The sequence below is a fragment of the Schistocerca nitens genome, chromosome 3 (genome assembly GCF_023898315.1).
Source record: "Schistocerca nitens isolate TAMUIC-IGC-003100 chromosome 3, iqSchNite1.1, whole genome shotgun sequence".
NCBI classification, from domain to species: Eukaryota; Metazoa; Arthropoda; class Insecta; order Orthoptera; family Acrididae; genus Schistocerca; species Schistocerca nitens.
Window position 1 is genome coordinate 200,493,263 of NC_064616.1, and position 25,533 is coordinate 200,518,795.

The following is a 25,533-nucleotide window of genomic DNA, read 5'->3' on the forward strand; positions in this document are numbered from 1 at the left end:
GATTTTTACCAAAAACATTGCAAACAGCAGAATAAATTTCAGGTTTAACTATTTACTTGTCTGTCTTAATTGTTGGTAATTCCTGTGTATACAAATTACAGGATCTTCAAGAAAAACTAGATTTAGCCAAAGAGGAAGTGCAGCAATGTAAGATCCATTTAAAATTAAAAACAAAGAGAGTGAAGGATGCATGTTGTAAGTAAATTTTTGAGAACAATCTCTCTCTCTCTCTCTCTCTCTCTCTCTCTCTCTCTCTCTCTCACACACACACACACACACACACACACACACACACACACACCTCCCCCTCTCTCCCCCCTTTCTCTCCCTGCCTCTCCCCCCTGCCTCTCTCCCTGCCTCCCCCATCTCTCCCCCTCTTTCTCCCTTTCCCTCCCCCTTCCCCATCTCCCTCTGTGTGTGTGTGTGTGTGTGTGTGTGTGTTCAGTGCAGTGATGATGACTGTGTAACAGCTCCTTCAGAAAGAACATTACTTTTCTCCTAGTGTTGGCGAGTAAATTAAATAACAAAGCTGAAACAGTTGAAAGTGCAACACAGAAAGCTCTAGTGAAGAGCCAAGATCAAAAGAATAATGTAAGTGTGGCAATAAAAAAAAAGTGACAAGAAAGAAGAGAGTGCCAAGAAAGAAGGAGAGCATTTATCAAGGCATGTTTGAATTTCACAAGAAGGATGTTCAACGAATTGTTTGGCATCTGATATTTGGTCAGTACACATACCTGTGCATTTTTTAAATGATGTTCATTCATACTTTTTCTGTGTTGAGTTACTTGCATTGTTTCTTAATCTTTGATTGTTGCAATTGCAGAGTTGAAGCCATGTATTGCTGTAACACTATTGCCAGAACTGCCTGCCTACGTTCTGTTCATGTGCATTAGGCACACAGACTATACAAATGATGATGAGAAACTATGGTCACTGCTTACAGCAACTGTCAACACCATCAAGAAAGTTATGAAGGAAAGACATGATGATATAGATACAATGGTTTTGTGGCTGACAAATACTGTGAGACTTCTGAATAATTTGAAACAGTATAGTAGAGACAGAAAATTCCAGACTGTAAATACTCGCAGACAGAATGAACGGTGTCTAAGGAATTTTTATCTCTCTGAATACAAACAAGTTCTTTACAATACTACTGTAGAAATCTACCAGGTATGCCTCATACTTACTGTAACTCTGTAATAGTTGTACAAACAACAGATCCCAGATAGTAATTTGTGTCAGTAATGTATCACTAGAACATGTAACTAACCTGTAACTAACCTCTGTAAGGCATGCTGCAGTCACATCAACCCAGAAGTCAAGATCCTTCTCAAAAATATTCTGTGGAATCTGTTTCCTACCCCACTTTTACTACCCCCGGGAAAACCACTTCCTACTTGCTTCCTAAGATCCATAAGTCCAGCCTTCAGTGACATACCATTATGTTTTGTTATTGTGTTTCTACTGAGGAAATCTTCATTCTTGCATATTAACACCTTCACTCAATTACATCCAGCCTACCACATTTTACTAAAGTCACTAACTACTTTACTCATCAACTCTCCACAGTAACATTTGGTGGTCAGATAGTCACTGCCAATGCCACTTCCATCTGCACTGTTAGCCTTGTGTAGCTTCCCATTCATGAAATCCTCCAGTAATTCCTGGTCATTCACCCCCCTCCTCCCCAACAGCCCCTTTACCAACCTTACCCCACGCTTTGCAGATCTTAAGGGAGAAGTAAGTTCAGAGAAGCAGTTATCAGCTGAGTTTTGTGGTTCTCAGAAAGTAGTTTTGGAATACAACAAGCACAGAACTTGTGGTGCTCTAATTGTGTGGGCATAATCTTGTATAAAGCCCTCTGAGAAATCTGCAGAAAGTTATCTGAAAAAGAACTATTGTCATCAAGCAGGTACATACAAATTCTTTTGATGAATTTTCTGTGCCAGTTTGTTGCAGATTACAGGTGGACTTCCACTTCTATCATTATCATAAACATTCCTCCTTACACTTTTAAAGAAACACTACTGCTGATGCACATCACCTTCACTTATCACATTCAATTCTTATACAGCAAAAATTTTGTAATGAATATAAACTACATTGAACAACAGAAACTCTGTCAAGGATAACAACAGTATCACGAAAAGGATGGGTTGCCACTCACCACATAAGGGAGGCACTGAGTCACAGACAGGCACAAATAAAAATCTGCTGAATATTAAACTTTCTGCCAAAAGGTCTTCTTTGGAAGTAGAGAACACACACCCATTCACACAAGCACAACTTGCACACACATGGACACAGTCTCCATCTGAGACAGTTGGAGACAGTGGACATGTATGTGTTCTCTATATCCAAAGAAAGCTTTTGACTGAAAACTTAAATCTTTAGCAACCATTATGTTGTGCCTGTCTGTACTCAACTAATTTGAGATACATTTTCCAGTGTAAATTAGCTTTCACATTTGGCAGAATTTTCAGTTGCAGTTCCCAATTTGAACAGCAACTGTAGGCAAATGAGAAGTTATGTGGCTTTCTCACTGTCACAAGTGTGCTTAAGCACACTGACATGATTCATTAGTCAGTGTATTGACTTCTACAGTCCCCATACTGTCTCTCATACTACATGAACATGAAGGTTATTTTCAAGATAGTCCTCATTCTTATATATTTGTGTAGAGTAACACAATTTTTACTCAAAATTTTAGAGGGTTACTTGTAAATCTGGGAAAGGTTTCATTTTTGAGAAAGACTTGTACTAATGATATCTCATCTAATGTACTACTGCAGATTTCTATAGTGAGTAACTATAATGAGGAGTGGACATGCTTTTGCTGTGTCACTGTGCATGGTGGTGACAGCCTCTCAGTCATGGAGCTCAATTGGGAATGATGTTCAAAGTGGGTCTGAGGACATGTTAGTGCCTTGAGAGATTGTATTTACCATTTGAGGTGTATTTAATTTCCATGCTCCTAATCTTTCATTGGTCCAATAAATTCAGCCCTTACAGATATTTGCTAATTATGCACAGTGGTCTGGGCATTTTGGAAACAGACCTTTCTAAAGAACCTGTTTCATATATGGGGAATATTTTAAGAGGATACCTACAATTATGTGTGCACAAGAGTTTCTATTGGTAGCCACCTCTAAGGCTGTGCTTAAGTGTTTGTATGTAAGGACTGCAAGGAGTTGTTTCAGTAAAGTTTGCAGTTGGAGAATATCACACTGGATAATTAAAGTGTACAGAAGGCTAAGTAATCTGTAAACAGTTGTATAATATCTAAATTCTGTTCTAAGCCACCAGAATTAAGTTGTTTCAAATGATTACAAAAAGTGGTTGTGGTGATTTACTGAGAGGCAAACTGACAGTCACACATCTGGATCTTCATCAGCTAATATGAAAAAAGCAAAGTGCACATTCAAAAAATCATGGGCACTTTATTCCATGCATTTGGATGGCTAGCACAAGCACAGTTAGTCAGACAATAACTGAAGTTTGATATGCTAGTGTGTACTTTACCAAGTTACTTGGAGGTGGGGAATACAGTTTACTATGCTACTCAGAAGTATTTTGGAGAAGCAGAAAACAAAAGGTTTTCATGTATAATGTATCATGGGGGTTAGGCCATTCAGTTAATGAAGTACTCAGTACCTGGTTTTATATTGTCTTTCTGATACATGTTTGTATTCATATTATGTGATACTACTGGTCACATAGGAGAATTTATTTGAATTTTTTTGTTTTGGAATTAATAGAAGAATTTGTTTTGGGAATGTTATTATGCAGTTATGTAAGTAGGCATATAATACTTTCCAAAAAGGGATTATCATTCTATTGATGATTTTGTATGCATTTTGTATTCATATTATGTGACACTACTTATCACATAGAAGAATTTATTTTAATTTGTTTCATTTGGAATTAATAGAAGAATTTGTTTTGGGAATGTTATTATGCCGGTATGCAAGTGTGCCTATAATACTTTCCAAAAAGGGATTATCATCCTATTGGTGATTCTGAAATAAAGGAAGACAAACAGAAACTGAAAATAGCTATTTGTATAGTTCTGCACATTTGTATTACACTATATAGGGTGGTCTGAAATGCTTGTAGTGATGTTATAGGCAAAGTTGTACTGAGACATAAATGTTAAGAAAAAAATTCGATACGTTGCGCCATTTCCGAGTTATTTAGCATTGAAGTTAGCCAATCAGATCGCCGCACGTGTAAATTCAAGTTTCAGCTAACAAGACAAAGCACTCATTGGGCAACACTGCCCCTGGCAGGCCGCCTGAATGTGAGCGATCGATGCCCCAATTGGCTAAATTCTATGCTAAATAACTCAGAAACGGAGCAATGTATCGAATTTCTTTCTGAACATTTATGTCTCAGTACAACCTGCCCTGTAACATCCCTACAAGCATTTCACACATTTTCTGACCACCCTGTATACTACATCTGTAATGAGTATGCAAAATGTCAAGAATTTTTTTGTGGTAGTTTAGACTCAGTCTTTTACTCAAAGTGTAGATTTCTGGTACAAGAATAAGGAAATTTAATTGGTTTCATGAAAAGCATGTCATTAAATGAAAATTATGGTAAATTCATAATGTAAACAAAGCTACAAAATCTGGAAAATCCCATCTCAAATCTGAAATTAATTTGAATAATAATAACTTGTTACTGAAATATTGTAATTGTAGAATATTTGTTTATAAATGAGGGCTTAATTGAAAAGTATGGTAACAAGAAAAGTTCAGGCTTTGAGAAGTTTCTGGTGCACATAGAAAAACTATATAAAGACACAAAGAGTTCCAATGAGTAGTTAGACTTTTACTTCGATTTAAGGGGATATGTAAAGTTAGATACTTGTCTAACTTGACTTCAGTCATTCAAATGGTATGAGTTCTTGTAAAAAATTGTTAATTAAAATGTTTATTCTCAAGACATCATTTTTGAAGAAGAAATACAGCAAAGGAATGTACAAAGGAGAATTTCACACTAAAATATGAAAACCCGTCCATCAAAGATATTGATGTCAATGACCATATAAAACTCTTGTTCTAGACCATGAAAAAAGCTCTGTTTGAGTTTACAAGTATTGCTTTTCAGTGACAATGTGACAACTATATTGTGCAATAGTGATTGTTTAGCAAACCAGATGTGCACTGATAATGACATGATGCTTGTTCTATTCAAAAATATTCCCCTACATGTTGAGATCTTGCAGAATGAAATATAAATATTGATGTAGTGAATTTGGGAACTTTACTTACATATGGGATCATGTTTCATCATGATAGTGCACCTGCTTTCACAGCAGCTTAACTGTAAGTATTGTATAAGGTGTACTAAGTTTAAAAAATCTGCATAGTTGGCTTAAAGCCCATATTGGGACTAATATAATTTTTTTTTATTTTTTTCTCTGAAAGTGAATAAATGCATAGGCTGGAATATTTTTCAAGGAGGCATATAAAGCAGCCATCATTATGTGGTTTGAGAGGATGTACAGATGAAATTTGTAGAAAAAGGCACTACACTCCGAATATGGCCTATGAGTAAAATATTGTTATTCACAAATAATATCTTTGCACTCCCATAATCATTTTTGTAACTAAATGTAATCCAAACAGCATACTTCGAAACTTTCTAAAAAAGGTTTTAAATAGTGTGAGTTCTAATCATACTAGGCACTATACACATTACTGGTTTTGGCTTATAGCTGCATTCTGATGAAGCAGTTCATATTTGTACTTACTAACATTGTGATTTATCAGTTAAGCAGTAACAAATCAGCCCTAACTTTACAATAATTTATTATACTCTTGTGACACTGAATATATTGTATTACACCAAAAGAACTATTATCATTATTTGTTTGGTGAAATTATACATAGAGAGTGTAACAAAGATGTATGGCACAAATTGCAGGACACATTCCTCTCACGTAGAAGAAGAAATTATGTTGTATGGACATGAGTCTAGAAACGCTTTGTTTCCTTGTTACAACTCATTTTCTCCAACTCATTAATCATGGGAAACAAACAAGGACGGAACGTTAGAATCATGGAACACTTGGTGATGTCTTTTTATGTTGTGCATTCCCAGTGTTTTGTTTTGTGTGTCCTTGTTGCAATGCAACATATGTCATTGCTTCTTTACAGGTAACATCAACTGTTACAGTGATCAGTATGGCCATTGCAGGCACATGGTTACTGTGTACAGTTAATCAGAGACTTGGCTCATATAGTGGCAGTGTACAAAAATGCAGAGATGGTGGATGCTCATTTGATGTATGGATCAGCTGATGGCAATGGCACTCACACTCGATGTTTGTAGCGGGGGAGATTTCGAGAATGAAGGTGCTCTGACAGGGAAACATTTGAAGCCACTGATCATTGGCTTGGGGAACGTGGGAAATTTAAGCCCAATACTCATGATCAGGGAAGGCCTAGAAGGATGAGGACTCCGCAGTGGGAGGCAGCAATTCTTCCTGCAGTTGATAACAACCCTAGTGTCAGTACAAGACCTGTGGCTGCAACACTGAATGTTGACCATATGACTGTCTGATGAGTGTTACATGAGGACCAGCTGTATCCATACCATATACAGCATTCAAAGGCACTACCAGCAACTGACTTTCCTGCACAGGGCAGTAGGGATATAAATCATCTTCATGCCACACATGCGAAATTGTGAAATGGCTTATACCCATTTTCCATGCAACATGCCACAACCTTGTTGAGAGTGTATTTTCCAGCAATGTTAATGTCTCCTCTTCAAGGTCTTGTGTATGCACTGTGCGTTGATGACCGCATCTGTCAGATCTTTGCACCTGTAACACAAAATGAATACACCAGGTTTCGAAGTAGGCCTTAAATGCACATGTGCCGTTACGAGAATGTACTAGTGGAAAACACCTCAAATGAACCTGTCACTTGTACGGATATGTGTATGGCAATAAATGTGCATTGATATGGCACTCATTGATTTGGAAAACACTGAACGTACAAATGCTGGGCAGTGTGAGCATTTCCATTTTGCCACCCTGTATGCACTGTGCATGTCTGCCTTTTTCTGCCAAGGATAGTGCTTCATTTCCTGTCTGCTCCACACAGTAAAAAACACAAGAATGTTCCTGTTTGATGACAAACTGATGCAGGGTGAACCAGGCTGTGCAGTGTGCACAGATGCTGCCCTCTATACAGCACCTATCAAACAGGCATTTGCACAGTCAAAATCAATGCATTCATGCCCCAGTAAGAGGCAGAAAAACTGTAGTGTTGTCCCACCTGGAATATCAACTATGTCAACTACAACGTTTGCAAATAAAGTTCATAAAACTTCAACCCAATGTCTCTTTTACTTTGATGTCACAAATGCATTGAAATTGTTGTCCTGCAAACCTGCTACCATGACAGCTCAGATGGCATGTTGTGTGCCTATCCTCTCGATCGCATGTGATGCTGTTCATGTATGGGGTGTGTAAGGAAGAAGAAGAGAGACGAGAAGGGGATTGGGGTAACCTGTATGCCATACTGCAGCAGGGTACTCTGTTAAATGTTATAATTCATATATAATTGTAGCTTAATTGGTAATTTTTAGACTACCAATCCATGGTGATATACACCTTTGGGAGAGGTGGGAAGTCAGCTGTGCTGGAGGATGTAATTAAGTTGTTCCAGCCTCCACCCTTGAAGGACTTGAATTCTACCCTCAGCTATAAACTGACCCATTGTCACTCACAGCTATCATTGTCACATGATTATTCCCATTTTAAATTTTTTCTAATGAAGACAATTTTCACATTTTTAAGCTGTAAGTTCTGCACAAAGCTACATTTATCAAGTAAATTGCTTATTTATTATTAACAACACATTAGAAATATGTATAAACATGAAATGAAAGATATATATTGCTTAACCTCTAAATATTTCACATAGTTTATCATTACATTCACAATTTCTCTCATAACAGGACTAAAAAATAATCACAGTAAGTGAACAACTAAAGTAAACTCCACCCCTGTTTTATTAATCTGAATCAGATCTAGCTTCTTTAACTTCTTCATTCCCTTGTCATATAAAACATTAATAAAAGTAGATGATTCTTCAAGACTTGCCTTTAGACAGTCTCAAGCACTCTTTGAATAACCTGCTGCTGCCATTCTGTCTATTTATTGGTGCTGTGTCATCTGAACGAGACACAGCCAGGGCAAAAGCACCATAGGTGCAAAGATGCAAACTGGTTCCAGTGCCATAGAGACTCGCCATTTGTGTAAGCTCCACCAGCACCACAGATGGCACTGAGGATGAAGATATCAACTTCACGTTGGCCAATTGCTAGCCGAGCATAATCTGCCAATGACCAGAGGCCTACTTGGAAGATAGAAGAACAGCTCTTGCCCGCTTGCCTATAGTTTATCCTTTAGGGCTGACTTAGACAAGGAATGTCATTTAGTGAACTCTTAGAAGTGAACAGACAGTTGTAGTTGCATTTGCTATGTATTGTGAAGTTTACCTATGATTATTTGCACTCAGCCATTGAGGTCCTTTTTGTGTTATATCACAAGCAGTGTTGCAGACTTCAATATTAAACTAGTCACAAAGATAAGTAAACTTTTAAACTCATTTGTGTGACTTTGTTACTCATTTATTGGAGTGTTGTAGAACATTAGTGCTCCTATCCTGTTACCTGATCCTGGGGCATAGCTGTGCAGTAGTGGCAGCGATAAATTCTTAGTGGTGTATTGCACCAGAAGCTGCTTCACAAACTCATAAACTTGGCCTCCACAAAGTAGGGATGAGGCTTTTATGAAACTGGCGACAAGGCTTTCAAAAATTGGCTTGTATTTTTCACAATGCCATCACTTACAGTGTTTGATAAAGATACTTTCCCATGATACAGAGCCATTTTTGAATTTTTTACCTATCCTTTACTCCTGAAAGCAATGTCACAATATTCTCATGAGCAGTTTTTGCTAGAGGGACTCTATGCTTGGCCCATTTCGTTTTTCCATCAATACCATAATACATATCATGGATTTGCAAAAGTTGGGACTACTATACATGAAATTTCAGAAATGCTGTCAGACTGATATGTTACTGCTTCATTCAGTTTGTAAAACCCAATAAGAATATTTACTTTGTTTATAAAAGTTGTAATATATGCAGAAAATTCACAGGAGAAAAAATTACCCCAGTTGTGCACTGCTAGCACAGTGAGAAAGACTGAAGTATAGAAAGGCAATGTTTCAGAAAGACACAAGAAATTAAGTAATAACTTCCAAGTGACAAAAAAATCTAAGAATGCACACTGCTCCAAATGAAGCCTCAATATCAGGTTTTATTTATGATTTGACCAATGAAAGATGCTTCAGCTGCAAGTAAAGATAGCAAAGAAAGCATTACTAGATCAGCACTTCAATATCTTTAAAATACGTTGAATACTTCAACGACATCATGAATGTTAGTTTTTTTTCCAAGCTTGAGCAATTGGGGATTGAAGAAACTTTGTTAATGCTTGCCAAATATGAGAGTTGAAACTTCAGTTTACCATAAACAACTGCTGCCTAACATTTACCAAACAAGCAGTTACTTGTTTTCATTTTACATATGTACTGTAAAAATAAGAAGTACTTATGGTAGTCTGTATGCCCTCTACCAGTTGCTGAGAAATGCTATGAGCCATTTCATGTACTCCCTCATCATAGGTATGTTGTTCTTGAAAGTCTACAGACATCTTATTTAACTTAACTTCTTGCAAACAATATTTTGTTGAACCTTCCTGGCAGATTAAAACTGTGTGCCCGACCGGGCGTGAGTCGTGCTTCGGTAGCTCAGTTGGTAGAGCACTTACCGGGCGTGAGTCGTGCTTCGGTAGCTCAGTTGGTAGAGCACTTACCCACGAAAGGCAAAGGTCCCGAGTTCGAGTCTCGGTCGGGCACACAGTTTTAATCTGCCAGGAAGTTTCATATCAGCGCACACTCCGCTGCAGAGTGAAAATATCATTCTGGAATATTTTGTTGTGCACAAAATATTTACAGTCCCTAGTCTATACAATACCAAGTACTTCTGCATACCAAATACAGTGTCCACATGTAGATGAAATGTGGATTCATGTACAACAAGAAACAGGAACTTATTGAACATTCATTGGAATTGATTAAATAAAATTGAAAAAATTAATTTCACATAATATTTCGCATAATATTGTCCCACTGTGGGTAGTGAGGCAATGATCACTCACCAGCTGACCTGAGTGTGAGATCTAACAGTTTCCATCTAGCCTATTATTGAATGAAGCCACATTTACAATGTGCTTTAATTATGTATGGGGTGATTATAATTAAAATTACACTTTCAAACCTCTATAGCAATAACAACACTGGTCAGAATGACATCAAATTGCATCAGAATATTATTGGAGAAGGGGGACAACGTATGGCAGATAAAAAAATAAATAGTTACAAAATGTAGCAATAGATGGCACTGTAAGCATCATAATTTAATAGTGGTCAACTACAAAAGACAAATGAATCATACAAAAATGCCTAAGGTATACGTTTGACATTAAATAAACTGTACTACTCAGTGTGCATGGGTGTACTTGTTTGATACTGTTAATTATGTGAGCCCATCCACCCCAACAAGGTCATATCACATCAAATAGGAAAAGACATTTTTTAATTGTCCTGAGACCAAAAACCACATAAAAAGCATAAATCACATCGATTTTTAATTTTCCTAATACCAAAAACTGAATAAAAAGCATCAGTCAAAATCAAATCAGATTATCAATTTCCATGCGACTGGTGCAAGAGGTGTTCAATATGCTGTCCACCATTTTCTGCTACAAGTTGAAATCGAGGAACAGCGTATTCCACAACTGATCAAAGTGTTTCCGGGGTCACGTTCAGAACGTGTTGCGCAATGCATGCCTTCAATGCTGCTAAGTTTGCAATTGGAACACTAAACACAACATCTTTCAGATAGCCCCACAGCCAGAACTCACACAGATTAAGATCAGGCGATTGGGATGGCCAGGCTGTAGGGAAATTGTGGCTGATAATTCTAGCATTTCCAAAATGGCGCTTCAGCAGTTGCTTAACTGGATTTGCAATGTAAGGAGGTGTGCCATCTTGCATAAAAATGATAGCATCCACGCATTCACATGGTTGGAGAGCTGGAATAACATGGTTGCACAAAAGACACTCATAGCGCTTACCAGTGACGGTGCAGGTAACAGGACCGGAAGAACATGTCTCTTTGAAAAAATATGTCCCTATGATAGATGATGCTGTAAACCTGCACCACACAGTGACCTTTTCAGGTACTGGTTGATTTGCGTGTGTATTTTCTGTTGTCCATATTCAACAGTTCTGTGTATTAACATATGCTGTCAGATGGAAGTGGGCTTTGTCTGTCCACAAAATCTTACACGGCCAATAATGTCCACTTCCATCCTAGCAAGAAGTTCTAAAGCAAAGGTCTCTCTTGCTGGCAGGTCAACAGGAAGCAAATCATGCACATGGGTAATTTTGAATGGATAGGAAAGAAGGATGTTTCGTAGGATTTTATGCACCAAGCTCACTGGTATGTCCAGTGTTCAGGCAATTCTCCGTGCACTACACGTTTGCCCACCACTACTCATCTCCTTCTGAATTGCTGTGGCCATTGCTTCCACTGATGCCAAATCAATTTGTTTCCTCCCTCTACCAGGTTGCACACCAAAAGAATCTGTTTTTCAAAGTTCTGAATCATTTTCTCCATGGATTTTCTCTTATGGATGGTAATGTAGTAGGGGCAGTGGGAGAGGAAGGAGGCAATCAGACGGATGTAGTTGACAGGAAGGGCATAAGTCTGGAGTTTAAATAGGAGACCAGGATGCCAGACACAGTCATTGGACCAATGCCTTTCTTCTTTATTGGATTTCAATTCCCCCTCCCCAGAGGGAGGGGCGGGCTGGCAGCATCGTAATATGCTCCTCTACAGCCTACAGAAAAGTTAAAAAACATAATAAGAATAGAAACAAACAAGAACAGGATATAAAACAATGACATTGTAAAAAAAACTGTAAAATGGCAGTAAGTTGTGGAATTTAAAATATAAAAACACAGCTGTGACAATGTGGATGAAGACACAAATGTAGACGGGCACAATTAAAAAACACGGCGACAGTCTGGTTTCTGTTCGTACGAGATAAAAAAAAAAAATAAATAGCAACAGGATGGCGGCCGTTCACAACACTGACAGGGGACGCACAACAGTGAACACTCACTCACAACAGCACTATACAGGTGACACAGCAGCAGATGGGGGGGGGGGGGGAGGAGGACCCAGACCCAGACCCAGATCTATGTGGGGGAAATAGAGGGAGGAGAGGAAAAGAAAAAAGGGGGAGCCGTTGGAGGGATGGGACACAGAAAAGGGGGGGGGGGGCGGAAGCGAGATGGAGTGGGAAATGTAGTGGAGGCGAGAGAAGAAAGGACTCGGGGGTGAGAAGGGAGGCAGAGAGAGGGTAGGCGGGGAAAAAACAGGATGGAAGGGGGGGAAGAGGGAGCCTGGGGAAAGGACAGAGGAAAGGAGAGGGAGGTGAGGATCAGAGTTGATAGGAGGGATAAATGGAGGGAGAGAGGGAATTATCTGGGACGGGGAGTTGATGGAAGCTACCTTGGGAAAGGAGATGTAGGATAGGGGGGGCACAACAGTGAAGGAGTGGCAGAGGGTGGGGGTTGGAGAGGAGAGGAGCAACCAGGGGATGAGGAGGATCAAGGCGGCGGGAGGTGAAGAGTATGCGGATATGTTCGAGGAATAGGAGCAGATGGCAGAAAGGAATCAGGCCATAGAGGATCCATGTGGGGGACGGGAGGCGTATATGGAAGGCGAGGCAGAGTGCATGGTTCTCGAGGATCTGGAGGGACTTCTAGAATCTGGGGGGGGGGGGGGGTCGGATATCCAGGCGGAACTGGCACAACAGAGGATGGGACGAATTGAGGATTTGTAGGAGTGGAGGATGGTAGAGGGGTTCAACCCCCATATCCGGCCCGAGAGGAGTCTGAGGAGTCGGAGGTGGTTGTGGGCTTTGGATTAGATAGAGTGGAGATGAGGTATCCAGATGAGGTTATAATCAATGGTGAGGCCAAGGTAGGTGTGGGTGGGGGAGGGATGGATAGGACGGGTTCAGATGGTAAGGGAGAAATCAAGGAGCCGGAAGGAGCGAGTGGTACAACCTACTTATGCCTGGGTCTTGTATGGACTGATTTTCAGGAGCCACTCGTTACACAATGCGGCAAAAAGTCAAGGTGATTCTGGGGAAGGCGTTGGGACTGTTGGAGGACAGGAGTGAGGGAAAGGAATGTGGTGTCGTCAGTATACTGCAGGTGGTGTACTGGAGGGGAGGGTTGGGGCATATCTGCCGTGTACAGGAGAGGACAGAGCCCTGGGGCACACCTTCAGAGGGGTAGGAGATGGGGGAATTGGCCTTATGGATGGTAATGTAGTAGGGGCAGTGGGAGAGGGAGGAGGCAATCAGACGGATGTAGTTGAAAGGAAGGGCATAAGTCTGGAGTTTAAATAGGAGACCAGGATGCCAGACACAGTTGTAGGTCTTTTCGAGGTCGAAGGAGACACAAATGGGAGAGTGACGTGAGTTAGGCTGGAGGGAGAGGAGATGAGTGAGGTGTAGTAGTTGGTCATCGGCAGAGAAGGAAGGTCGAAAGCCACATTGGGTGTTGGGAAGGAGGTGGGTTTGGTGGAGGTGGTGATGGATGCACTGGGTAAGGATGGATTCCAAGAGCTTGTGGAACACTGAGGTGAGACATATAGGGCGACAGGAAGAGGCATCAGATGGAGGCTTGTTGGGTTTGGAGAACATCAGGATAGAGGAGGTTTTCCACAGGTCATGGTAGAAGCTGGTGGCAAGGATTATGTTTGTAGAGGGTGGCAAGGACTGCAAGGAAGGAGGGAGGGCAGTGTTTGAGGTGGCAGTAGGTATCACGGTCATGTCCGGGAGCAGTGTTGTGTTTAGTGCGGAGTGTGAGGCCAATGTCCTGTGTAGTGATGGGAGTGTTAAGTTCAGGTGGTAGTGTGTGGCCCAAGCACTAGAAGCTAGGAGCAAGGGGAGTAACAGAGGTATTCATACGGTCGATGACATCAGGGAAGAGGGAATAATCAAATTGGGGATCATCTGGGATGGAAAAAACATTGGATAGGTGTGAGGCAAAGTGGTTGGCCTTACTGAGGTTGTCAAGACAGGGATGGTCATCAAGGAGGAGAGGGTACTGCGGGGTGGGGCGGTTCCCAGTAAAGCAATGGAAAGCAGACCAATACTTGGAAGAGTTTATCGGGAGCGTGGTGTTGAGTTGCGTACATACCTGTCGCCATGCGTTTCTTCACAGTAAGCAGGTTGTGGATGTGTTGGTGTAATTGCTGGTGGCAGGTGATGTGTCCGTCACGAGTGCAGAGAAAAGAGCAGTATAGGCGGCGGGATTCATGAAGGAGAAGGTCGGCCTGTGGGGGCAGGGCTGGGCAGTGAGGGTGGATGGCTTTGGTAGGGATATGGGTGGCGACAGTGTAGGACAAGGTCTGGTGCTGGAATGCAGCAGAGCAGGAGGTGTCATCAGGAGATTAGAGGGTAAGGTCATGGCCTTTGACCTGGGTGTGAATGGAGTCCCGGTAGGCATCCCAGTTGGCACGGGAGTAATCACGGACAAGTTTAGGAGGGATGTCAGGGCGATGAGAGGGACAGGAATGGCAACCATAAGGGATAGTGAGGAGAACGGGAGCATGGTCACTGCCAATGAGGTCAAGGACATCAGCGGTGATGCACCCAAGGAGGTTGGGAGAGGCAGGGATCACATTGGGAGTGGTGTTGGATTCGGGTCAGGTGTGCTGGGGGAGGGGAACCAAGTCTCCATGGAGGGTGGTGATAAACCGATGCCACACCCTGGAGGTCGGCAGGAGCACGGCTGTGGATATTGAGGTCGGCAGCAATCACGTAGGTGGAGGAGGTGCAGTCAGTGTGGGCCAGGAAGTCATACAGGATGGGGGTTCGAGGGTGGACATAAATGGTGGCACAGGTGATGGTAAGGGTGGGGAAGAAGCAGTTGAGGGTGAGATGCTTGGCAGGATTTTGAAAGTTTAATTATAATCACCCTGTATTTAGAGAAACCTGCATTTACTGCCTGTAAGACTATCAAGACTTAATCCTAAATGAAATTCTGTTTCCTTGGTGGATATAGCTTTTGGATTGGAACATAACCACTTGGTGTAGATTTCTAGTAGGGTGATGGGTACTGGCATTCAACAGTACTGTTAGAAGTGAAGCATCCATTTTTGCCTGGTTATTGTGGCGTTTAATAATCATTAAAAATATGGAGTAATACATAGCTAGTCCTAATTGTGGAGATACAAAATAATTTTATGCATTGTTATCATGGAAATGTGACTCCACCAAGAACCATGTGCTGCCAACCTAAAATTCACTGTGAAATTCTACAGTAGTTGTGACATATATAAAATATTATCTAGCTGAAATTGAATCACACCTAGTGAATATAGTACATGTACAGTGTGTGACAAGTACATGGATACATAGTATTAAAGTGCAGACTGATTCTCAGGTTACTGTCTAAATGACGAAGCATGTAACTCTCCCTTACTTGATATCCACACCTTGCTTGAGATGCAACATTTTCACTTTATACAGAGGTGGACATACAATGTTGTTCAAAGCAGTCTGTATTTCAATGGGTTCTGCAAATCACTTTCTATTTTTAAGAGCTCAAAAGTACAGTGAAGACATACTTTATAGTGCATGTATTTTCTCTTTTTTCACATGTAAATGCTAAGAAACATCACAGTCTCATTTTTATGAGTAATTTATATCTCTGTACATTGCTTCTTCATTTCTTTCCTTCTTTGTTCCTTTATTTTTAAATAATTGCACAAACAACACCATAACTGAGAAACTGTTCATTTGGCCACAGAGTGGACTGAATATCTGCCTTGAAAGATTGGAGAAAGACAAATTTTAAGTGTGACTTATTTTCAGTTTGCTTCAACTCATTAATGTTTTGGTCTTGTATCATGTAAGAAAGTAGTAGTTGCTTTATGAATTCACATATGTGATATATTTAACCCCCTCTAAAATAGTATTTGAGATTCAAATGTCATTACAGAGTCTTACTGGGCACATACAAGAAAAGGTACGTCCATTGGTGGTGCCAGCTATTCTTGAACATGAACCAAAACGGAGCTTGTCAAGTATACAGCCATTGGAGACACTCTTGCAGGAATTAAATTCTATTCATAAAATTATGCAGTGCCATAGTGTTGACTCAGAGATTATTCTCCAGATATTTAGGCAGGTGAGGTGCCAAATTCTTTTTAGCAGTTAACTATACAGTCCTTGGCTAGAATGAATCTGATATTTACACTTGGTTTTTGAAGTATTGTGCATAATACAGATTGTGGTCTCAAGTGAACTGCAAAATAAAAACAAAAGAAACTGTCTCTAAAAATGTTACCATATTATATGAACTTGTGTATTTTACTTTTACAGATTTTTTACTTCATCTGTGCCATTTCACTGAATAACCTACTGCTTCGAGAGGATTTGTGTCATTTGACTAAAGGGTGGCAGATAAGGCGTAATCTGTCACATCTTGAACAGTGGTGGTGTGACACAACAAGAAAGTCATTGCCCGTCTTCTCAATAAATTTTTTGAAGGTTACAGTTGTTTGTTTATGTCACTTTTTACAAATGTATCTAACTTTTGCAGTAATTACTAACCAAACAAAAACTTTATGCAACCAGAACTCTGTTTTTATACAGTAAGGTACACTGGAATGTTTTCCTGACCTCCATATGAATTTTTTTGTAGTTATTGTATTTTTAATGGTAGTTTTTTATGCAGTTTTATTATCAGAATCTTCTGCTGTCATATTAATACAGCTTTGTTACGCACACACACACACACACACACACACACACACACACACACATTGTATATGCTGCTCTTCAATGACTCAGTGCCTGTACTGTTCCATGAGTGGTCTCCACTCCTAGATTATTAACATTCTGGCATAACTTTCCTTACTATATTTTTCTCAGATCATTAGTTTTTTTATCAATGCTGTACTAGTTTCTAAGATAGATTTTATTGTTTTATGCAAGAATGAATCTAAAAATTAACATAAAATTGTGTGTAAAAAGGCTTTCACTTATGGAATCTATTCTGTTTTGCCAAATGAATCACATCATCAATTTAGGGAAACCCATACTGTTGCTTTCAATTTTATATGTTATCAGGAAGATAAAATTGTTTTAGACTGTTCCATAACTGAAGATGAGCTTTCATCTGATTAGGTTGCAAAATTCTATTTACCTGGTTCTTTGTTGCATTTGGTTTTGAACAGTGTTGAAGTCTCACTTCTCACTGAACTGAGAGACCATACTGAGAACTGATCTCAGGAAGAAGAGATTTAAATAATGCAAACAAGACAACCCAATATTTTGGCACTACATTGTAGGTGGTGGCCAGTTAGTTTCAAAGTTGACAGTATATGCAGATAAAAGAAAGAAGATCTCCTGTTTTGTAATTCCATAAAGAAGGAAAATCACCTAACTAATACACAGCTTCAAAGATTTGAACACAGTTCACAGTGGCAGAATATATGGTGACAGAATTATGATTGTATCAGTGCACATGACAGGATTTACAGTATTGTTACCTGCATACTTAACACAAAACATCAAACAGTTTGCATATCTTTAGTACTTTTGAGGTTAATGTTTACTAGTTCACCAGTGATTTCAAAATTCAAAGATATTTAACAGTTTCATATTTTTTACAGACACTGTTGTTGAGCGTAGTATACGAAGGCACAAAATTTCACCATAACCGTCGCAGAATGGTGAGCCCTAGGCAAGCAATATGCAGGCTTTAACAAGAAGTGACATATATATGTTATTCATGTGTCATTCTAACTTGATCTGAAATAGAGATGTTAGCAGTGTGCTTCTCAGATGTGAACTTTCCTGCAATCTGATGCAGAGATGTTAACTGTACACTGGCCAACTGTGAACACGCAATTTTCAGAGGGAGTTGACTACATAAAGACAGACTTAAGGTAAAAACTAAACTCTGTCTGACCAGGCCTTTGAAGTTCCAATGGTACTGACTGACCACCACATGATCCTCAGCTGATAGGCATTACTGGATGCAAATATGGAGTAGTATGTGGTAAGCATACTGCTGTCCCAGCCATTGTCAGTTTTCATGACCAGAGCCACTACTGCCCAGTCAAGTATCTCCTTGGTTGGTCTCACAAGGGCTGAATGTACCTTGCTTGCCTATAGCGCTTGACAGATGTGCTAGCCAAGCTCAACAGATCATAACTTTGACGATCTGAAAGAAACCAGTGTTACGTCTGTGACAGGGCCATTGGCTGAGATATGTAAGAACATGATGTGAATTCTGAAATTACATAATGCTTTGAAATTCAGCTAGGCTAGATTTTACCATTTAGCATGCATTCTAAGACTTCACTATCGTTTGGTTTATGGAGAATGTTCAGGTTAGTAATTCACAAAAGTACAACAAACATAACTATTACACTGTTTCTGAAATCCCCCATTTACAAGTATAACATCCATCTTGAAATAAATAATTTATTATTCTAAATTATTCAAAATTATAATTACTAACTGGATTAATTAACAGGATAAGATGTCTGATTCAGAAAAAAATATAGCTCTAAACTTATATTATCATAATTTGGAATCTTACAGTCATTAAAGCAAAATAGGTGATTGACATTTGGAGAATTTGAACTTCTGATGACGATTATCTTGTAGGTAAATTACTTTTAGCTGGTTCCAAACACTGTCTTGAAGAGATGGGAATGCCTGATTTCTAATGAGTGATAAAAATACCTCTTTTGCTGTATAGTACGTCACTAAGTTCTTTCATTACTTGATGTTCTCATAACTTTAATTACTGTAAAATGGGGTGTCTTGAGACACAGGAGTGATTTGAGACAGAACGACATATATTCAAAATACTATATTTTATCACTATTTAGTTCATATAACAAATATTTTTATTCTTTGATTGTTTTGCATGTAACATCAACTTCCACACTGAGGTTACTTTATTTTTATAAGAATAATTTTGGCAACCTCATGTGATTTGTTAACATCCTTGTAATAGATTGTTGCAAGAACTCTGGCTATCCATTATGAAATGAAAACTAAAACACCTGCAGCCATCTCTTTTGCATTCAAGTTTTTTATGCAACCAGTTTCAGAGTTCCATTACACCATATTAACCCTGGAATAGTCATGTGGATGACATATGTCACCCTGAAATTTCCTTTTTTTTTTACGTTATCAGCTGTATGGGTTGTCCACAGATGTGAATTGGTATAGTTTTGAGTTTCACTTTAAGGATACAGGGTACTTTTCTGGCTCAATATTATGTAAAAATCAACACCTATTTTTTTTAGGCACTGTTTATAATGTATATGTTTTACAAATTTTTTTGTTGATATCAGGTAATGCAGCATACCTTCTAAACAAATTAGAATTATTTTTAATATTTTTGAACCTGCTTAGGGTTGTTAAAAAAATTACAAAGAAACTGATGCAATTTGTTTCCGAAATGCTTACTCAAATTGAGATACCATTTAATCCAATGTTATACACTTGAAGAACACTAAATTTTTACCAGATATGCATGACATGATGGCTGAGGTACTAGACCTTTTTAATTCCACCTATTATGCATATTACAAGAATAAAAAATATCACATCTTACATTTTAATATTTATAATTTTTTTCCTAATAAAAATGTTTTTTTCCTATAATTTAGTTGATACTGCAATACAGCTTAGGTCTACTACATAAGTATGGACTATTGCAAGATACAGAAAAAATAAGAGCAATGCTTTATAAACTTTAGGAAATATTTGTACCTGAATTCTGGAAAACATAACTTGTGGGAAATTGCGAATGAAGATATGAGTCTAATTAAACTGTGCCTCAGAACATTCCTCAAGCATAGTCTTCATCTGTAGCATTTCTTCATCTTCAAGCTTCCTCTTGGCTTTCCTTTTCGCACTTTTTGCTTCTACATCTACATCTACATCTACATGACTACTCTGCAATTCACATTTCAGTGCTTGGCAGAGGGTTCGTCAAACCACAATCATACTATCTCTCTACCATTCCACTCCCGAACAGCGCGTGGGAAAAACGAACACCTAAACCTTTCTGTTCGAGCTCTGATTTCTCTTATTTTATTTTGATGATCATTCCTACCTATGTAGGTTTGGCTCAACAAAATATTTTCGCATTCGGAAGAGAAAGTTGGTGACTGAAATTTCGTAAATAGATCTCGCCGCGACGAAATACGTCTTTGCTTTAATGACTTCCATCCCAACTCGTGTATCATATCTGCCACACTCTCTCCCCTATTTCGTGATAATACAAAACGAGCTGCCCTTTTTTGCACCCTTTTGATATCCTCCGTCAATCCCACCTGGTAAGGATCCCACACCGCGCAGCAATATTCTAACAGAGGACGAACGAGTGTAGTGTAAGCTGTCTCTTTAGTGGACTTGTGGCATCTTCTAAGTGTCCTGCCAATGAAACGCAACCTTTAGCTCACCTTCCCCACAATATTATCTATGTGGTATTTTCAACTGAAGTTGTTCGTAATTTTAACACCCAGGTACTTAGTTGAATTGACAGCCTTGAGAATTGTACTATTTATCGAATAATCAAATTCCAACAGATTTCTTTTGGAACTCATGTGGATCACCTCACACTTTTCGTTATTTAGCGTCAACTGCCACCTGCCACACCATACAGAAATATTTTCTAAATCGCTTTGCAACTGATACTGGTCTTCGGATGACCTTACTAGACGGTAAATTACAGCATCATCTGTGAACAACCTAAGAGGACTGCTCAGATTGTCACCCAGATCATTTATATAGATCAGGAACAGCAGAGGTCCCAGGACGCTTGCCTGGGGAACACCTGATATCACTTCAGTTTTACTTGATGATTTGCTGTCTATTACTATGAACTGCGACCTTCCTGACAGGAAATCACAAATCCAGTCACAAAACTGAGACGATACCCCATAGGCCCGCAGCTTGATTAGAAGTCACTTGTGAGGAACGGTGTCAAAAGCTTTCTGGAAATCTAGAAATACGGAATCAACTTGAGATCCCCTGTCGATAGTGGCCATTACTTCGTGTGAATAAAGAGCTAGCTGCGTTGCACAAGAACGATGTTTTCTGAAACCGTGCTGATTACATATCAATAGATCATTCCCTTCGAGGTGATTCATAATGTTTGAATACAGTATATGCTCCAAAACCCTACTGCAAACCGACGTCAATGATATAGGTCTGTAGTTAGATGGATCACTCCTACTACCCTTCTTAAACACTGGTGCGACCTGCGCAATTTTCCAATCTGTAGGTACAGATCTATCGGTGAGCGAGCGGCTGTATATGAGTGCTAAGTAGGGAGCTATTGTATCAGCGTAATCTGAAAGGAACCTAATCGGTATACAATCTGGACCTGAAGACTTGCCCGTATCAAGCGATTTGAGTTGCTTCGCAACCCCTAAGGTATCTACTTCTAAGAAACTCATGCTAGCAGCTGTTCGTGTTTCAAATTCTGGAATATTCCATTCATCTTCCCTGGTGAAGGAATTTCGGAAAACTGCGTTCAATAACTCCGCTTTAGCGGCACAGTCGTCGGTAACAGTACCATCAGCACTGCGCAGCGAAGGTATTGACTGCGTCTTGCCGCTTCTGTACTTTACATACGACCAGAATTTCTTCGGATTTTCTACCAAATTTCGAGACAATGTTTTGTAGTGGAACCTATTAAAGGCATCTCGCATTGAAGTCCGTGCCAAATTTCACACGTCTGTAAATTTTAGCCAATCTTCAGGATTTCGCATTCTTCTGAACTTCGCATGCTTTTTCCGTTGCCTCTGCAACAGCGTTCGGACCTGTTTTGTGTACCATGGGGGATCAGTTCCACCTCTTACCAATTTATGAGGTATGAATCTCTCAATTGCTGTTGCTACTATATCTTTGAATTTGAGCCACATCTCATCTACATTTGCATAGTCAGTTCAGAAGGAATGGAGATTGTCTCTTAGGAAGGCTTCTAGTGACACTTTATCTGCTTTTTTAAATAAAATTATTTTGCGTTTTTTCCTGGTGGATTTGGAAGAAACGGTATTGAGCCTAGCTACAACGACCTTGTGATCACTAATCCCTGTATCAGTCATGATGCTCTCTATCAGCTCTGGATTGTTTGTGGCTAAGAGGTCAAGTGTGTTTTCACAACCATTTACAATTCGCGTGGGTTCGTGGACTAACTGCTCAAAATAATTTTTGGAGAAAGCATTTAGGACAATCTCGGAAGATGTTTTCTGCCTACCACCGGTTTTGAACAAGTATTTTTGCCAACATATCGAGGGAAGGTTGAAGTCCCCACCAACTATAACCGTATAAGTGGGGTATTTATTTGTTACGAGACTCAAATTTTCTCTGAACTGTTCCGCAACTATATCATCGGAGTCTGGGGGTCGGTAGAAGGAGCCAATTATTAACTTAGTTCAGCTGTTAAGCATAACCTCCACCCATACCAATTTGCACAGAGTATCTACTTCGACTTCACTACAAGATAAACCACTACTGACAGACACAAACACTCCACCACCACAATTCTGCCTAATCTATCTTTCCTGAACACCATCACCGAGCGAGGTGGCGCAGTGGTTAAACACTGGACTCTCATTCGGGAGGACGATGGTTCAATCCCACGTCCGGCCATCCTGATCTAGGTTTTCCATGATTTCCCTAAATTGCTCCAGGCAAATACCGGGATGGTTCCTTTCAAAGGGCACGGCCGACTTCCTTCCCCGCCCTTCCCTAATCCGATGAGTCCGATGACCTCGCTGTCTGGTCTCCTTCCCCAAAACAACCCAACCCCTGAACACCGTCTGAGATTCGTAAAAATTTCTGCAGAACTTATTTCAGGCTTTAGCCAGCTTTCTGTACCTATAACGATTTCAGCTTCTGTGCTTTCTATTAGCGCTTGAAGCTCAGGGACTTTCCCAGCACAACTACAACAATTTACAACTACAATTCCGACTGTTCCTTGATCCAAGCACGTCCTGTATTTGCCACGCACCCGTTGAGATTGCAGCCCACCCCGTACTTTCCCGAGGCCTTCTAACCTAAAAAACTGCCCAGTCCATGCCACACAGCCTCCGCTACCCGTGTAGCCGCCAGGTGAGTGTAGTGAACTCCTGACCTATTCAGCGGAACCCAAAACCCCACCACCCTATGGCGCAAGTCCAGGAATCTGCAGCCAACACGGTCGTAAAACCGTCTGAGCCTCTGATTCAGACCCTCCACCCGGCTCTGCACCAAAGGTCCGCAGTCGGTTCTGTCAATGATGCTGCAGATGGTGAGCTCTGCCTTCACCTCATAAGCAAGAATGGCAGCCTTCACCAAATCAGATAGCCGCTGGAATCCAGAGAGAATTTCCTCAGATCCAAAGCGACACACATCATTAGTGCCGTCATGTGACACCACCTGCAGCTGGCTGCACCCTGTGCTCTTCATGGCATCCGGAAGGACCCTTTCCACATCAGGAATGACTCCACCCAGAATGCACACGGAGTGCACACTGGAGTTCTTCCCCTCCTTAGCCACCATATCCCTAAGGGGCCCCATTACGCGCCTAACATTGGAGCTCCCAACTACCAATAAGCCCACCCTCTGTGATTGCCCGGACCTTGAAGACTGAGAATCGTCCTCTGAAACAGGGCAGGCAGCTGCATCTGGCTCAGCCAGAGACAGTGCCTGAAACCTGTTTGTCAGACACACCGGGGAGGCTTTCTGATCAGCCTGGGTGATGTCTTTCGCTGCCTGCCATGCCTTGGAACGACCTCCCAATCAACCACAGGCGAGGGCTCAGCCCCACTGCGGGCAGCAACCGGGGCAACCACAGCGGCAGACCAATCTGGGGACAGACAGGACGAGGTTGATATCCCCGTGATACCCAACTTTGGTAACTTGAAGAGTGACTCTTTCACCTTCATGCACCTGTTGCCTGTCGCACGCAAGCAATTGATCGTCCATATTAGAGCCATATTTTATGCCTAAATTTCTCAGGACTTCCAACCTTCCTATCACTCCATCATTGAAACATATTGCTGCATCTAGTATACCAACTTTTAACGTATATAGTCCTACAAAAACATTCTTGGGTAATCTTTTCCATATGCAATGATTGAAACTTTCATTTGTATTCTGAGTGCCCCCATGAAGACATTTACTAAGCAAAAAAGGGTCACTCAGGTCTCTAAAAATTGATTTTATTTAATTCATGACAGGCTCAGGAAGAGAATGCTTATGATGGTATATTTAACCACTTTCTTTTGCATTTTGGTAACCACACCAAGAATCTGCTCCTTTAGGGCAAAGTCCGTGAACAGGGTGGTCATCTGTCAACAACTTATGAAATTAGGTGGCCCATACAGCTTTTTTCATTGCTGTGCAAACATTCAGAGGTGCAGTTCATCTAATAGCCAGTGCATAATAAATCTGAAGAAGATCTATTTCAGTTTCTGTCAATCTGCCTCGGTCAGATAAAGATTTTTCATTAGATAGCAACTTTCCTTTCATTTCTCTTCATAGCTTCTTCAGTCAAGCACCTATCCTCTTTTGCATGTCCACAACACTCCAGTTTTGTTACCAATGTATCACCATAAACATTGAACTCATTAATTTTATTGAAAGCTTTAGAGTCCCCATCGCTATACACGACCGTAACTTTAAAATTTGGAATATATAGCTCATTTTTCATTTGAAACCCTATAATGTAGATATCAATGTAATCAGGAAAGATTATAGAATTTAATAAAGTCATTAAAAATTTTTGATTTTTCCATCATTTATAAGTACCCTGTATCCTTAAAGATCAGTACTCCGCTATTGTTGTTTGAACATGGCTCTTCTTAGGGGGTATAAAGCTAAATTTATCCACATTGTGTGCTCTGGTTGACAACTGCCACCCATCTGACTATTGATGTTACCATTTCTGTTTCTGTTTCTATTTCAATAAGTAACTTATTTATTTTTCAGTGTTTAATGCCTATGCTACTGGGCTTACACCAAATATTGCAGTAGTATGCTTCACATTGCATTTATATTTCTATTCATTTTTTTACATTTTCTTTGAATCTTTACAGTCATGGTTACTAGTAATATTCAAATGTCTGTACCAAATAAAAGGGGAATGTTGAGGAAATGTCAAATCCAGTAACAGTGTTGTCTTTGTTTGATGAACTCAGTGATGCAGAGGAGGATCTCATCTTGTCTGATGATTCTGAAGGTGAACAACACAATTTACTCCTCAGAGATCACCATTCAACTACTGGGCAAGAGATTTCAAAGGATAAAGAAGAGGAGTTTTAA

At 40.0% G+C, this 25,533-nt stretch overlaps 1 protein-coding gene across 1 annotated transcript; it reads left to right on the forward strand.

The window, feature by feature from the left end:
* The first annotated feature begins 590 nt into the window (after positions 1-590).
* Positions 591-25,533, forward strand: LOC126249146 (unconventional myosin-Va-like). The gene is made up of 5 exons (XM_049950800.1): positions 591-720; positions 824-1,173; positions 16,187-16,375; positions 16,570-16,788; positions 25,351-25,533. The coding sequence occupies exons 1-5, from the start codon at positions 666-668 to the stop codon at positions 25,531-25,533; spliced, it is 996 nt and encodes a 331-aa protein (XP_049806757.1). The 5' UTR covers positions 591-665.

Excerpts from the sequence above, each read along its gene's own strand:
- LOC126249146 (XM_049950800.1), top strand. The coding sequence starts at position 666 with ATGTTTGAATTTCACAAGAAGGATGTTCAACGAATTGTTTGGCATCTG. Across the intron at positions 1,174-16,186 it reads CTACTGTAGAAATCTACCAG|AGTCTTACTGGGCACATACA; the intron begins GTATGCCTCATA and ends ATGTCATTACAG. Across the intron at positions 16,789-25,350 it reads AAATGTATCTAACTTTTGCA|GGGAATGTTGAGGAAATGTC; the intron begins GTAATTACTAAC and ends ACCAAATAAAAG.